Raw genomic sequence first — 17,002 nt, 5'->3', positions numbered from 1 at the left:
CTTTTTTTTTTTTTTTCTCAAATTTTAAAAGCCAGATACATTTTTAAGAGATTATGCCTACAATAAATAAATTATGTAGTGATGGAACATTAATAAAAAGTTGATGAACAAAAGACACATTCCAAGAGTTCAGGAGTAGAAAGAACAGAGGAGCTCTTTTTGGTTTGGTTTGAAGTAGGAGAAAAGGGAAACAGGTGTGTTGAAATTATTTTTCAGGTGAAGGTTTCTGTCAGTTGAAGCATTATCATTGGCTTCTTTCTCCCTGCTCCAAAGCAGTCTTTTCTTTCACTGGCTTCTGAGATGTGTTTAGTCCTCCTCTGTGTAGAGGTGATACATCAGGACTACCACCAGTGCTGAGATGGCTGGGATCACCCAGCTGGTCCACCAGCTAGAATTAGAATCAACAGTAATAATGACAGTTTCTGAAGGCTTAGTTATCTGCTGTGTCATCTGGATGAAGTTCCTCAGTGATTTATGTTTTGGACAATTCTCGACCACCTGTAGAGTGTCCCATTTCCTCAAAACTTTCAGTCATACCCCCTCCAGCTTATTCTCTTGATACTTCTCCCCCACCAAGATGCTCCTCCAAAAATTTGGTCAAATTGTACACCTTCTGGTGCAGAATCAACCAGGAGCTCTTGCTGCAGTTGTGCTTCTGGATCTCTTGCAGTGTGTGATACTTCATAGTCTGGTCTGACTGCTCTGACATTTCAGAACATGGCAAGCCTTAGGCCAGGGAAACACCAGCTGAGTCTGGAGGAGCAGAGCACACATCTCAGCTAATGGGGCCCAGGACATTCCTGGGGTCTTGGCCTTGTGCCCTGCCTCCATGTAATTTTTTATTTCTTCCTTGATTTCTTGGTTGGCCCATTCATTGTTTAGTAGCATATTGTTTAACCTCCATGTATTTATGTTCTTCCCAGATTTTTTTTGTGGTTGATTTCTAGTTTCATAGTGCCATGTTTGGAAAAGATGTAGGGTATGACTTTGAATTTTTTTAATTTGTTGAGCTTTGTTTTGGGCCTAATCTATTTTGGAGAACGTTTCATGTGCACTTGAAAAGGATGTGTATTCTGCTGTTTTAGGATGGAATGTTCTGAATGTATCTGTTAGATCCATCTGGTCCAATGTGTCATTCAAAGCCACTGTCTCTTTGTTGATTTTCTATTTGGATGACCTATCCATTGATGTAAGTGGGGTACTAAAGTCCCCTCTATTTTGTGCTTCTTCATATACTTGGATGTACCCATGTTGGGTGTATAAATATGTATAAATAAGTTGTGATATCTTCTTGTGGAATTGCTCCCCTTACTATTATATAATTTCCATCTTTGACCCCTGCTACAGTCTTTGTTTTAAGGTCTATTTTGCCCAGTATAAGTATTGCTATCAGCTTTCTTTTCACTTTCATTTGCATGATAAATATTTTTCCGTCCCTTCTCTCTAAATCTGCATGTGTCTTTAAGTCTAAAAAGTGTCTTTTGTAGGCCGCATATAGATGAGTTTTGCTTTTTTAATCTACTCTCTTATCTTATGTCTTTTAATTGGAACATTTAGTCCATTTATGTTCAAAGTAATTATTGCTAGGTGAGAATTTATTGTCATTTTGTTATTTGTTTTATGATTGTTTTTGTAGTTCTTCTCTGTTCTTTTCTTCTCATGTTCTCTTCCCTCATGAATTGTTAGTTTTCTTTAGTGATATACTTGGATTCCTTTTTCTTTATTTTTTGCTTATCTATTACAGGTTTTTGATTTGTGGTTACCTGTAGGTTTGCATATAACATCTTCTGCATATAGCAGTCTACATCCAATAGATGGTTGCTTAAATTTGAATCCATTGTTTATTCTTCTCTCCCCCCAATATTTTAGTTATATGGTGTCATACTTTACATCCTTTTATTTTGTGAATTTCTTGACTGATTTTTTTATAGCTATACTTAATTTTACTGCCTTTGTGCTTTCTATCTTTCTTACTCCTACTTATGGCCTTTCCTTTCTTTATCTTTCTTATTCTAGATGTTAGCTTTGCTGGAAAGAGTGTTCTTGGCTGCAGGTTTTCCTCTTTTTCTTTTAAAGATTTTATGTATATATGTATGTATTTAAGAGAGAGAGAGAGAGAGGGAGCGCGCATGAGTGGGAGAGGAGGAGTGAGAGGGACAGCAGACTCTGAGCATGGAGCCCAACACGGGGCTTGATTCCATGACCCCAAGATCACAACCTGAGCTAAAATCAAGATGTTCAACCCTGAGCCACCCAGGTACCCCTGCAGGGTTTTTTCTTTCACTACTTTGAACATATCATTCCACTCTCTTCTGACTTGTAGAATTCCTCCTGAAAAATCAGCTAGTAGCCTTATAGGATTTCCTTTGTATTTAACTGTTTTCTGGTCTCTTGCTCCTTCTGAAATTCTCTTTATCAGGGTACCTGGGTGGCTCAGTGGGTTAAAGCCTCTGCCTTCGGCTCAGGTCCTGATCCCAGGGTCCTGGGATCGAGCCGCGCCTGGGGCTCTCTGCTCAGCAGGGAGCCTACTTCCTCTGCTCTCTCTCTGCCTGCCTCTCTGCCTACTTGTGATCTCTGTCTGTCAAATAAATAAATAAAATCTTATTTAAATAAATAAGGGTTATTATATTTATTTATGAATAAATAAAATCTTATTTAAATAAATAAATAAGGGTTATTTAATAAATAAATAACCCTTATTTATTTATTTAAATAAGATTTTATTCATTTATTTATTTTATTATTTATTTATTTATTTGGCAGACAGAGATCACAAGTAGGCAGAGAGGCAGGCAGAGAGAGAGAGGAGGAAGTAGGCTCCCTGCTGAGCAGGGAGCCCCAGGCGGGGCTCGATCCCAGGACCCTGGGATCAGGACCTGAGCTGAAGGCAGAGGCTTTAACCCACTGAGCCACTCAGGTACCCCTTAAATAAAATCTTTTAAAAAATAAAATGAAATAAAATAAAATAAAATTCTCTTTATCACTTTATCTCCTTATCACTTTTTGCTGTTTCAATTATTGTGTGTCTTAGTGTGGCCTCCTTGGATGATTTTGTTCAGGGCTCCTGCCTCCTGGATTTGAATTTCTGTTTCCTACCCCAGATTCAGGGCGTTTTCAGCTATTATTTCTTCAAGAATTATTTCTACCCCTTTTCTCTTTCTTCTCCTTATGGGATCCCTATAATGTAAATGTTATAATGCTTTATGGTGTTACTGAATTTTTTAATCTATTTTCATTTATTGTTTTTTTTCTTTCTCCTGTTTAGCTTGATTGATTTCTATTACTTTGTCCTTCAAGTTGCTGATCTGTTCTTCTGCTTCCTCTAGTCTACCATTTTTCCATTTAGTGTAGTGTTAATTAAGTTCATCTCTGATTTTTTCTGTTTTCTACCTCTTTTTAATGGTTTCACTGATGTCCTATACTCTTTTCTCAAGTCCAGTGAGTACCTTTGTGAACATTACTTTATATTCTCTATCAGTCATATTACTTATTTTATTTAATTTAGGCCTCTTAGTGTGATTTTGTCCTGTTAATTCATTTGTGACATATTCCTCTGTTTCCTCATTTCATCTAACTCCCTGTGTCTGTATGTATTAGGAACATTAGCTACATCTCCTGCTTTTGAAGGTAGTCACCTTATGAGGAAGAGGAGCTATAGTGCTTTGCAGTGCAATGTTCCCTGTTTACCAGAACCCGGTGCTTCAGGGGTATCTCCCATGTGTATTGTGTATGACTTGCTGTTGTGGCTGAGCCACTTTTTTCTTCAGTCCTCTCATCTGCAATAGTGCACTTTGCTTGTTGTGGGCAGGACTTGGTCCTTGTGTTGTCAGTGGGACAGTCTGGTGCCACCTTGGACTTGTTTGAGTCATACCTGGTATTTGCCAGAGATGCAGTAGCACCAAATTCTAAGGTGCTTTCCCTGTGTTGTCCCCTAAGAAGCTTTTTTTGGTGGGCAGGTCCTGCATTCAGACTACATGTCTGCCCCCAGCCCAGTGCTGGGTCCATAGTCAAACTGGAGTGTGTAGTTATCTTCCCCATTCCCTGGGACAAGAGTCATTTTGGAGTGGTGCTGGTCCTGTTGGGCATGTAGCATCACTTCAGATGGGCTCAGGCCAAGAAAATATTGGAGGGGCGGGTCTGCAGGAGAAAGTGGGGGCAGGACACATGGTGTTAGCAGGGTCTGCAATAGTCTGCTGCAGAAGGGAACCTGCAGCTACCTGGGGAAACTCTTGCCCAGGCCTGGTTGGAAAGGGTACATTGCCAAGGCTCTTGGGAGCAGGGCTCACTGTTAGCAAGCTAGGTGGAGAGTGTTGGTGGTACATGGTTTTCCACAAGTGTCCAGGTATCTCTGCTGGGGGGAAGGGGAGGGAAATGGTATCTGTCAGTTCTTATCATTGGAGATGTCTCCCAAAGATTCCTATCCCTCCAGCACATGCTCTGAGATTAGTAAATAAATCTTCTTCCAGTATACTTCAGGCACTTTTCAAACTGCTGCTTCTATGCTATATCTCAGCAGGGCTATTTATTAAGCTGTCTTTTTATGGTGGGGACTCCACTCTTTTGGGTCTCCCAGAACCAAACCTGCTGGTTTTTAAATTTCTAGGTGTTAAGCCCAACTGATTGTTAGGCCTCTCTGTTTTCACAGCCAAATGTTATGGGGGATTTCTCTTCCCTATGCAGATCCCCTGTATCTGGGGTGCCTTTTGTGGGGTCTGGGCCTTTCCCCTTTCTGTATCTAGCATGCTTGTCTCTCCCATGGGCAGCCCCACATGTCTCTTTGACTCCCAACCTTGTCTCTGAGCTTCCTACCCTCTTTGATGCAGCTTCTTGCTCTATATTTAGCTGTGGAACGTCTGTTCTGCCAGTGTTTGGGTCATTTTCTGGTTTATTTACTGTGATGTGGTGTTATCTAGTTGTATCTGTGGGAATAGGTGAGCTTAGGATCTTCCTACTCTGACATCTTTCCCAGAAGTCCTCTGATTACTTGATTTTAAAGAGTGTCTAAATCTAACACCTCAGAATATTAACTTTCTGGATTCTCATCAGTGAGTACAAGCTGGCAGAGTCTTCCACTCCACACCTCCCAAAAGGCCAGGTGGGAGAATAATATTTGGGGAGGTGTGTTGAAGGATATTTGGTTGAGTTACTCTTCCAGTTACTTTAACTTTTGTCCTTGGAATGAGCTGACACAATTATTGGAGTTGTGTTATCCTAGCCATTCCCAAAATTGCCTTGGCTAAGCTGTGTTTTAGCATTATGGTCTCCACTTTAACAAAACTGTTGACAAGAAGCAGCCTTTACTGTTACTGTAAATTATTTTAGGAATTTTTGAAGGACTATATCTTCTTTCATCACTCAGTGAGATATTTTTTAAACAACTCATTGCTACATTAAATGTTGGTTCTCCCAAAAAAAAAAAAAAAAAAAAAATGTTGGTTCTCCCAAGGAGCTGACGATGTGTTCTCTTTTGTCTGATAATAAGAATTGTGCTAATGACCATGTTTTCCCTTATCATCTATAGTTTACCATTTTCTGGTCTTGACTTTCTACTCTCAAAATTGTGTAATGCTTTGACAACATGAATTCAGATAGAACTCAATTGGCAATTGGCTACCATCCACCACCTGTTTGCAATCCTCAACCAAGGATCAGTTAAAGGTATTACCCTCTTTAGGGCAAAATGTCAGAAAATGACCTTATGATAATTTGGGGTTTTATCAATAATAATTGGTCTATTTCTTACACATCTCATAAGTGAAGGCAAATAAATTAAAACACATAATAACTGGAAGATTAATTGAAAAGGATTGTCTTCTTTAACATTGCAATAATGTGAGTATGAATTTTATGTGATGGAATTTTGGGGATTGCATTTATAGAGAGGGTTTTGTCTTCATTTATCATGAAGTTTCTAACTCTACTGTGTCTCAACAAAAAGTATACACTATTTATTGACAATGAGCCACATATGTTTTATATTGTGCACACTGTTAAGTGTTTTTATTGTAAGATACCTCAAAACCATTATAGAACAAGGTAGGGTATATACACATGAATGAAAAATAAAGTAGAATATAAAGACTCAATTGAGTGTACTTTGGTATTTGTCTATTCTGAATATAATATATTCAGTTTCCATATTAATTCCATAAAGGAGAACCATCTTATTCTTTTTTTCTTTTAAGATTGCTTTCAAGATCTACAAAATAGCATTACTACTTGTACTGAGTAGTGTTCCCTTCAAAATTCATGGCCACCCAGAACCTCAGAATGTGATCTTATTTAGAAGTAGAGTCTTTACAGATGTAATAGGTTAAGATGAGGTCTTACTAGGGGCCATAATAGTTGGCCCTAAATCCAATAACTGGTGTCCTTTTAAGAAGACCATGTAAAGACAGAGAGAGAGACACATAGAAGGTCATGTGATGGTGAAAGCAGAATTTGAAATGATGCAGTTAGAAGTCAAGGATTGCTGGCAACCACTAGAAACTGGAAAGAGACAAAGAAAAGATTCCCCTTTAGATACTCCAGAAGAAGGTGACCTTGTTTATATCTTGATTTCAGACTTTTGACCTGAATTGTGAGAGAGTAAACTTCTGATGTCTTAAGCAACACAGTTTTTGGTAATTTGTTAATTATTTAAAACATAAATTGAACATCTAGTAGGTGCTCCATAAATAACTGCAAATTAATATCCTTCAGAAGGGAGAATTAATTAAGCCTATAATAATATGAATAAGAGTGACACTTCTAAAATAATTTTAGACAAAACACATTCTGATGAAGAAAAACGTTCTTTCTTTCAAAAACACACTATGGTATGATATAAAATGCTTTATTATAATTGCATTGAAAAGTTTTGATCTCGTTAATATTACTATGAATTATAGCCAAATAAACTGACATAAATAAGGGGGATCAAATATCATGCTTCGGAATTATGCTACCCACAGATAACATAAAGATTTTATCATTTAACCATTTGTTAACAGCCATAGGTGGCTTGGTGCACCCAATACATTGGGTTTCATTAACTTGATCACTCTTGGAAAGATATTTATAAAACATTTATAGGAAAAGAATGATGTGATATATTCCTTAATTGATGAACTTTCATGATATTGTAGGACACAGAGAAAAAATGTAAAAAAGAATGATAAGTAAAGGAAGAATAATGAAAATTGTTATTTTTCTCACCAAATGTTTCCAGGTGATGAACCATGCATTTTATTAAGCATAGATTTATATACTTTATAAATTCATAGTTAAATATGTCAATGAGTTGGGGAAAATATTAATTGAATGATATAGAAAAATGCTTACAACATGGTTCATAAAGGTATTCTTTTTTAAAAATTATTTTTATTTATTTGTTTATTTTAATTTCTTTTCAGCATAACAGTATTCATTGTTTTTGCACCACACCCAGTGCTCGATGCAATACGTGCCCTCCCCAATACCCACTACTTGGTTCCCCCAACCTCCCACCCTCCACCCCTTCAAAACCCTCAGGTTGTTTTTCAGGGTCCATAGTCTCTCATGGTTCACCTCCCCTTCCATTTCCCTCAGCTCTCTTCTCTCCATCTCCCCATGTCCTCCATGTTATTTGTTATGCTCCACAAATAAGTGAAACCATATGATAATTGACTCTCTCTGCTTGACTTATTTCACTCAGCATAATCTCTTCCAGTCCCGTCCATGTTGCCACAAAAGTTGGGTATTTATCCTTTCTGATGAGGCATAATACTCGATAGTGTATATGGACCACATCTTCCTTATCCATTTGTCTATTGAAGGGCATCTTGGTTCTTTCCACGGTTTGGCGACCGTGGCCATTGCTGCTATAAACATTGGGGTACAGATGGCCCTTCTTTTCACTACATCTGTATCTTTGGGGTAAATACCCAGGAGTGCAATTGCAGGGTCATAAGGAAGCTCTATTTTTAATTTCTTAAGGAATCTCCACACTGAAAAGCATTCTTAAACTGTCATTCTGATGTTCTGTCACCCTCTACTGATCAGTGGCCAAATTACATTTAGCTTTCTTCCCAAAGTGGATTTCTTTTTTGAAGACTGAAAAATAGTTTGGCCTAAGACCAGAAATAATGGGGACTTATGGTCTGTGTTTACTTCTGTCTCATATAAATGTAGTTCAGAGGCTGCCATAATGGTTCTGTAGTCATCAGGATGCTGGTTCTTTCTGTCTTAGTGCTCTGTTATGCACTATATGCTGAGTGAAATATGCTCAGCTCTATATGCTGAGTGAAATAAATAGGCACAGAGCCTTTCAAAGAGTAGACTAGAATAAAGTCCATGTCATAGCACAGTGAAAGTTGGTGTATTGGTAGTTCTGACCAAGAGTGCTGAAGTGATGGCTTTGGTCCCTTGCAGTTATATGAGATTGGTGTGCCCAATTCTGGACTACGTGATGATACATAGTAAACTTCACAAATTGATATTCTACAAATTCATCACTACAAATGGGTACTCATGGTGTCCTACCCAGTTTCTCTCAAAGCATAGCCTTCCCATTCTCCACAATAACTATGCTATACTTTCTCCAATTTCTTCAAATTTCTGGCCCTCACATCCTCTATTTCTGGTTTTCTCTTACTCACATTTAACATCCTCATTCTCACCAGTTCTTCATTTTTCATTGAAGGGATGGAAATCATTGCGTGGGCCCCCCTCATCTTTCCACTATTGTACTTACAAACTCTCAACAGACTTTGCATCCATTTTTCCATTGCATTGAAGGAAGGGCATCTATAGCTATAGTGAGCCTGTGCACTAAGATCAATCAGGAAATTCTTGGAGTGGTCAGCTTGAGCTAGTGTGGTGGCAATGGAGGGGAAGTAAAGCAGACAGATCATGATGTATTTTAGAGATAAAATTGAAAGAACTTTGTGAAGTATTGGATGGAGGATATAAGCGAGAGATAGAGGTGAATTTGCAGAGAATATGGAGAGTTGGATGTACTCAAGGTTATGATTTTGCAAAATAAATAAGACAAAGAAAGAGGGAGCAAATGTGTAAAGGGATATGGGAGGTAGTGATTAAGATGATGGATTATGAATGTAAGTGGAAGGAAAGAAACAACTGACATAATGAAATGAGGACAGTGACAATACAGAAACATTAATAGATTATAGGTCCTGGTGACATCCCTGTTCATATTACTTGCCTGTTTCTTAGGTCAATTGTCTTTTTCTTATTGATTTAAGATTCCTTATATATATTGAATACTATTCTATAGAGGTTGTAAAGTTGGATTTTCTATCTGTGAGTCTTTTTCACCTTTTAAATGATGTCTCTTGATGCACAAGTATTTTAAATTTTATCAAATTTGCATTCTATGGTTCATGCTTTTTTTAGGTCTTATTTGGAATTCCTCTATGCGGAGATCACAAACATATTCTTCTACATTTTCTTTGTGACACTTTAAGACTTCACATCTTTACTTTTAGGTCTCTATTTTACCTAGAATTTACTTTTATGCAAAGTATGAGGTAGGGATCAGTCTAACTCTCCCCAGTCTGATTTCTGCTCCACCAATTCACTGAAAATACTGATGCATTTCTTGCCAAAGCCAAAAGACTCTTTACAGTCCTAGCTCTTAATTTTACTCACCATTTGATACTTTTAGCAGCATTTGACTCTTTTTTTTTTCTTCTCAAAACAGCCTCTTCTCATGCATTCTTTAATAGTTCACTTTCCTGTTTTCTTCTACTTCTGTGAAGGCTCTTTCTCAGTCATCCTTTAATACAAATATAACATGAAAAATAATGACCACTTATGAAGTGCCTCCTATGTGCCAGGCCTCATATTAAGTTTTTTTTTTTTTTTTTTAACTGAATCCTCACAACAGAATGTTGAGACAGAACTGGTACTGATAAGGAAACTGAGGTTCAGAGAAATTATGCCATGTGCCCAAAATTATTCAGTTGCAGGCAGTTTGAATTTGAGCCTGAGCTCTTTACCATATGCCATGCTGGCTCTGTTGCCTGCATTTGAAATGTACATTTTAGAGTTTTCCAGAGCTTGGTCTAGGGCCCTCTTCCTACTCTATACTTTCTAAGTGATATTCTTCTCTCCTACAGGGTTAAAAGCTATCTGTATGCCAGTGACTGACAAATTTATATTTCCAGCTTGGACTTCTTTTGTAAGCTGTGCATGCAATTTTGTCAGTTCATGGATCACTGGCATCTTAACAAGTCTAAGTTTGAACTCTTGATCTTAATCCCAATCTCCTGCACCTTGGGGACTGACAACTCCTACATGGTGCCTCATGCCAGAAACCTAAGTTATTTTTGTTACTGTCTTAGTCCCCTCATGCTGTTATAACAGAATACCATAGACTGGGTGGCTTATAAACCACAGGAATTTACTTCTCTCAGTTCTGAAGGCTGGAAGTCCAAGATCAAGGCACCTGTAGATTTGACGTCTGGTGAGGGCCTGCTTTCTGATTCGTAGATGGCTTCTTGCTGTGTCCTCACATGATGGAAGGGGCAAGAGAGCCCTTGGGTGTCCTTTTTTTTTTTTTTAAGGTTTTATTTATTTATTAGACAGAGATCACAAGTAGGTAGAGAGGCAGACAGAAAGAGAGAGGAGGAAGCAGTCTCCCTGCTGAGCAGAGATCCTGATTCGGGGCTCCATCCCAGGACCCTGGGATCATGACCTGAGCTGAAGGCAGAGGACTTAACCCACTGAGCCACCCAGACGCCCCTTGGGTGTCTTTAATCAGGGCACTTAATCCCACTCAGGAGGCATGCCTTTCATAACTGAAACACCTCCCCAAAGTCCCACTTCCTAATACCATCACATTGGGGGTTAGGATTTCAATATTAATTTTGGAGGGACATTAACATTCAGACTATAGCAGGTATCATTTTCTCTCTCAAATCCTGCAATCCTTCAGAAAGTTCTTTCAATTCTACCTCTAAAATGATCATGATCTGTTTGCTTCTCTTCCCCTCCACTGCAACCACTCAAGTTTATCACTACCCCCACCTTTCTTTTTTTTAAGAATTTATTTACTTATTTATTTATTTTTTGAGAAAGAGAGAGAGCGCAGCAGAGGGAGAGAGAGAGAAGCAGGCTCCCTGTGAGCCTGACGTGGGACTCAATCCCAGGATGCTGGGATCAACCCTGACCTGCTCCTGAGCTGAAGGCAGATGCTTAACCAGCTGAGCCACCCAGGTGCTCCTCAAGCTGACCACTTATAACTAACCTCACTGCACTGGCTCCTAACTTTTTCCTGCATTCTCCTCACAGTAGCTAGCAGGATCTTTACACATTAAACCATGTTATTCTGCTGCCAAAAAGGCATAAATTGTTCCTGGCATAGGCTATAACATTTCCCAACAATATTCAGCATTCCTCCCTGTGGGAGAACTTGAAGTCCGGAAAGCATGCCACTTGTTTTGGCCAATAAAATAAACAGAAATTGAATATGTCACCTACAGGCAGAGGCTTTAAGATCCACAGCCTGCTTTCCCGTGTTCCTTGTTCCCTTTGCCACAGCTAAATGGTATTCCAGATAGTGGCTGCCTCAGTCCCAGAGTAAGGACATTGATATCCCAGGAGCAGAACCTACTGCTGACCTATGATGCATATATGTACAAGTGAGGTATTTAACCTGTAGGTCACTGAGATTCTGGAGTTGTTTGTTATCACAGTATAACCTGGCTTATCCTGGCTGATAAAACTCTATATTGTTCTTGGGATAAAAGCTGGGATCTTTAATGTGGCCTCTGGTTTTAATCTCAGCCTTTGCTATTCTTTGTGTTGTTTATTATTCTCCAGTGACAGTGGCTTTCTTTTAGTTCTTTAAACTTTCTAAGTTCTTTTCTTCTCAGGAATCTTAAAAATACAAGGAATGCTATTTTCTGCACTGGAAATAGGCAAACCCCTACTTATCTTTCAGGTCTTGTCTTAAATATCACCTAAACTTCAGGAGTCCTTCCTTCACTCCTCAATATATATTATGGTCTCTGTTATGTTCTCATAGAACAATTCCAAACTGAGATGAGTGCAATTTTCCTTCATTACACGTATCTCAGTTTGTAATTATTCTGTGAGTTATGATTTTCTATGTCTATGCTTTCAGCTGTGACAGAATACCAGTAGAAAGTGGTTTAAATACCAGAGGTTTGATTAGTTTCCTGTCCAAATAGGTCCAGTGGAAACTGGTTCCAGGATTAGTTCACTGGCTCAGCAATGCGATCAAGAGCTTGGATACTTTCCATCCTTCAGCTCTGCCATCCTCAGGCTTTTTTTTTTTTTTTTTTTTTTTTAAGATTCATATATTTATTTTAGAGAAAGAGAGAGAGAGAGAGCATTCAAGTGGGGGCAGGGGCAGAGGAAGAGTAAGAATCTCCAGTGGACTCTTGACTGCGTGGGAAGCCCAATGCAGGGCTCTATCTCAAAACCTGAGATCATGACCTGAGCTGAAATCAAGAGTCAGATGCCAACTGACTGAGCCACCCATGTGCTCTTTTGCCATCCTAAGATTTTGACTTTCACCTTATCTCGTTGCCCCAACATCTGTAGAGATCAAAAGGAAACAATAAGCAGTATCAGTTCACACAGAGATGATTTAAAAACATGGGTCCAGAATAATACTAATGGGAAAAAGGTTCCTAAATTTCAGCTCATACTAAAAATCAGACATGTGCATAAAATGTATTTGCATAACCTGGTTTTTCTGATCTTTCTCCTGAGTCCTACCTGCTGCATTAAAAAAAAAAAGAACCAAATATCTAATTTGTTTTAATACTTGGACTGTCTGCTAACTGATTAGGACCTTTAGATAGTATTGTGTTTGGTCACTAATGTTCTCCTTAGGAGAGAATCTGAGTTTCTGAGGCCCTAACGTGGTTTACTTGTGACTTCTGTGGCACTGAGGCTAAGGGCCAAACTGCCCATTTAGATCCTTGGAGCATGCTGGTTGGCATCAGTTGGTCTTTTGTCTATGTGTTCAGTGCTGGTCTCCATCGCTCCACTGCTTTGGCTGATCTGTTCTCTTGACTTTAGCAGTACTTCTGATGGCAATCCTTGGTCGCTACCGATTACAGACTTCCTGAATTTCTTACCAAATCTTTCATCTAGCCCACAGACCAGGGGGTCAATCCCATTACACAGCAGCAATGGGTTTCAAATTTTTTCATTCATCCACCCACACTTTTTGTATTCTTATTTAAATATTATATATACATGCAGTTTTCAATTCATGTTAAATATTAGAAAGGTTAGTTTACACTTGCTTTTATAGATATAAAAAGTCTGAATATTTTCTCCCTTGGTTTCTAAGGAGTTTGGATTTCAACAACCCTATGGGAATGGGAGAGGAAGCCTAGGTCTAATAATAAAAAGAAAGAGAATTGGCCCAGGATGGCCCTATGGAGTCTGATCTAGTCAACCATGGCTCTGAGCACAAAACTGAAAAAACAAACAAAATCCTCACCTAAGAACTCATAAAGATGGGGCTATCCTCTGTCAGTTTGGAGTTTGAATTAAGAATGTGCTGCTGGGGGCGCCTGAGCGGCTCAGTGGGTTAAAGCCTCTGCCTTTGGCTCAGGTCATAATCCCAGGGCCCTGGAATCAAGCCCCACATCAGGTTCTCTGCTCAGCAGGGAGCTTGCTTCCCCTTCTCTCTCTCTCTGCCTACTTCTTTGCCTACTTGTGATCTCTGTCAAACAAATAAAAAGAATGTCTTAAAAAAAAAAAAAAAAAAAAGAATGTTCTGTCTGGGGCGCCTGGGTGGCCCAGTCATTGGGCATCTGCCTTCGGCTGGGGTCATGATCCCAGGGTCCTGGGACTGAGTCCCAGAATGGGATTCCTTGCTGAGGGGGGGTGTCTGCTTCTCCGTCTCTCTCTGCCTCTCCCCCTGCCCCTGCTCTCTCTCTCTCTCTTACTCTCTATCAAATAAATAAATAAAAACTTAAAAAAAAAAAAAAAAGAATGTGCTGTCTGGGAATCCCTGGCTAAACCTTAATCTAAACAATAACAACAACAACAATGGTGGTCGCAAGCAAATTTGCCCCGCCCACCAAGACTGACAGAAGCAAATCCAGAACCAGGCCTGTTGCCCAACAGGCGGGAACCTACCAGCTAACTGCCTTGGAAACTTGGAGGATCCCAGAGACCGTGTCCCCTGCAGGGCAGCTCCATCTGACGGTGGGGCTCTCCTACCTTTCAGAGGAGGCTTAGCGCTCTGTGCCCATGCTGCACCAAATGTGGAGCTTTCTGTTGCCCACAGTGGTTGGCCAGGAAGACAAATCCAACAGCCTTTTTGAAGAACTCTTCCAGAAGCTGGACCACTGTGGGAATGGCATGGCGGACATCACAGAATTGCAGAAAGAACTGGAAGCTATGGGCATCCCCATATGCCAGGACAAGGAGGTGGGCCATAGTGCATTCAGGCCACACAGAATCAGGGAGAACCATTTAGGAAGTGGGGGTGGGGGTGGGATTGAGGGTGGGGACTGAGAAGACCCCTTTAGCCCTCCCTGAGCTCTCCAGGTTAGAAATTTTTTTCATGTGAGCTGCTTCACTTAAAACTGCCCAGCTGTTGGAACACTTAACATAAGTTTCTGCCCTAATAGTGGCCTATTCAACATGGGAAAACATGTTGAAGACTTTACCATCTTGCTTAAGACAGGTCCAAGCCACTGAAACTCTTAAAAGGCCCACTTGCACCATCCCAACATTAACCAAAGTCCCCAGTGAGCTAAATGCCTAGGGCCTGTGTTCAAATTCTGTTAGCTTTTGGTAACTCCAAGGGTCTGCCTTGACAGCCTGTGATGGCTTGTCATAGCCTGTGATGGCATCCCATAGATTGGTCCATGCAACCTGCATAGCCCTTTGCTCCAGAAGGCTCCTACTTAGGGCAGCCCCATGCCCTTTGGGGACATTCCTGTGTGTGCACTGGCTACTCTGCAGGTGGGGAACTGGAGATGTTCTGATCCTAACATGTTAATCACAACCACATATTTTCAGTTTAACCACATATTGAAGTATTTATACTATGCCTCAACAGTATGCCATACACTATAATGTAGAATTATCATTTAGCTTAACAAATCTCATCTCAGTTTGTAATTATTCTGTGAGTTATGATTTTCTATGTCTATGCTTTCAGCTGTGACAGAATACCCAGCAGAAAGTGGTTTAAATAACAGAGGTTTGATTAGTTTCCTGTCCAAACAGGTCCAGTGAAAACTGGTTCCAGGATTGGTTCACTGGCTCAGCAATGCGATCAAGAGCTTGGATACTTTCCATCCTTTTGCTCTGACATCCTTAGGCTTTTTTTTTTTTTTTAAGATTCGTATACTGACTGCTGTGTTTTCAGAGAAGCCCCACTTCCACACCTGTACATTTAACTAGCTGATCATCTAGGGTAAAAAAAATAAATAAAAGAGTGTTTTAATTTAAGCTTCTCTAAGAGACTACGAGGCCCAGCAGCAGCATAGGAATGTTTGAAAAGGGGAAGGGGTCACCAGGTTTTCTAGAAATCTTTTTCTTGTGAAGAGACTTAAGTACATTCAGTAAGAGAAAATAACAATATTTAACAAGTTTCCATCTGGTAGGCTTGAATTGAATAATGGACCTGAGGTCACACAACATGGAGTCCGGACAATCAGGACAGTAGCATTTACTGTTAAGTCCATAATTCTTGGGACTTATATAGTGCCTGCAGAGAAATGCGGGGATAACTACATCCCCTAGATAATGCTGTGTCATATTTTGTTATAGAAATTGATGATTTATCCCCCGAGGCCAGCTACAGATACCAGTCTTAATTTTACATAATATATAGTGATTTCACTGGGTCCTCTGTGTCCAAGTCTTTCTGCTGTGTTCACTTTGCATTACCTAGAAAACAAATTGATGACTTTATGCCTTCTTTTTGAATATAGCCCCATAATCTTAATATTCCATTTCCCTTCTAGTAAAGATCTAGATTTCAGAAGACTGTCCAGAGTCCATTCTATCTTCATTTCATTTATTCCAGTGGTACTCCAACTAGGGGTGATTGTGCCCTTCAGGGACATTTGATGTTTTTGACATTTTTGTCCCCATGATGGCTGCGGATATGTGTGTGCGCATATGTGCACATGTGTGCATGTGTGTGTGTGTGTGTGTGTGTGATATTAGCATCTAGTGAATGAAGGCCAGGGATGTTGCTAAACATCCTTCAGTGCACAGGACAACAAAAGATGATCTGGTTCCTAATATCAATAGTGTTGAGGTTGAAAAACTCTGACTTACCCCAGTCACAGCCCCTGCCATTCCTTGCTCCCCTCTTCCAGTAGCTGAACATGCCCTTTACTTCAATGAGTAAATAGAGGTGAACTGCACTGAATTCCTTCAGATTTCTGGCCTTCTTGAAAAATTTCTTCAGCTGTAAAATGGGGATAATAATAGTGCTTATTAGCTCATAAGGTTCTTATGATGATTAATGAGTAAATAAATGAAAAATGCCCAAGATTATTTATTAAGCTTAAAGCAGTTAGTAAACCTCAATAAATTTGATACATGGATTATAATCTTACCTTTAGTTACATCTATGCTAAGTTTCTTTCCACTAGTCTCAAGGAATGGGATGTTTGTTCTTTCCAAAGTTGGTTCTTTCAGTTATATTGTCAACTTGGTTTCCGTCTCCTTTATTTTTTTTTAAAGATTTTTTATTTTATTTATTTGTCATAGAGAGAGAAGCGAGAGCAAGCACAGGCAGACAGAGAGGTAGGCAGAGGCAGAGGGAGAAGCAGGTTCCCTGCCAAGCAAGGAGCCCGATGTGGGACTTGATCCCAGGACGCTGGGATCATGACCTGAGCCAAAGGCAGCTGCTTAACCAACTGAGCCACCCAGGCGTCCTGGTTTCCGTCTCCTTTAAAATAGGAAAAGTACAACTTCTGTTATTCTCTTTCTTCCTCCGGTATTTTCAAACTCTTCCTAATAACAGTGATCCTCCCACGGCCCAGTCTCCCCACCTAGCGAT

At 39.7% G+C, this 17,002-nt stretch overlaps 1 protein-coding gene and 1 pseudogene across 1 annotated transcript in view; one reads left to right on the top strand and one right to left on the bottom strand.

The window, feature by feature from the left end:
• Positions 1–306: 306 nt before the first annotated feature.
• Positions 307–709, bottom strand: LOC131810477 (cytochrome b5-like; annotated as a pseudogene).
• A 13,625-nt stretch (positions 710–14,334) lies between these two features.
• The window catches only part of SLC25A24 (solute carrier family 25 member 24), a 134,614-nt gene continuing 131,946 nt past the window's right edge, over positions 14,335–17,002 (top strand). Inside the window, 1 exon segment of the mRNA XM_059136343.1 lies at positions 14,335–14,403. Coding sequence (XP_058992326.1) covers positions 14,335–14,403 — 69 coding nt within the window.

This window comes from Mustela lutreola, chromosome 10, assembly GCF_030435805.1.
Source record: "Mustela lutreola isolate mMusLut2 chromosome 10, mMusLut2.pri, whole genome shotgun sequence".
NCBI classification, from domain to species: Eukaryota; Metazoa; Chordata; class Mammalia; order Carnivora; family Mustelidae; genus Mustela; species Mustela lutreola.
Note: the sequence above shows the minus strand (reverse complement) of the source record. Positions and strands in the feature narration are given on the sequence as shown.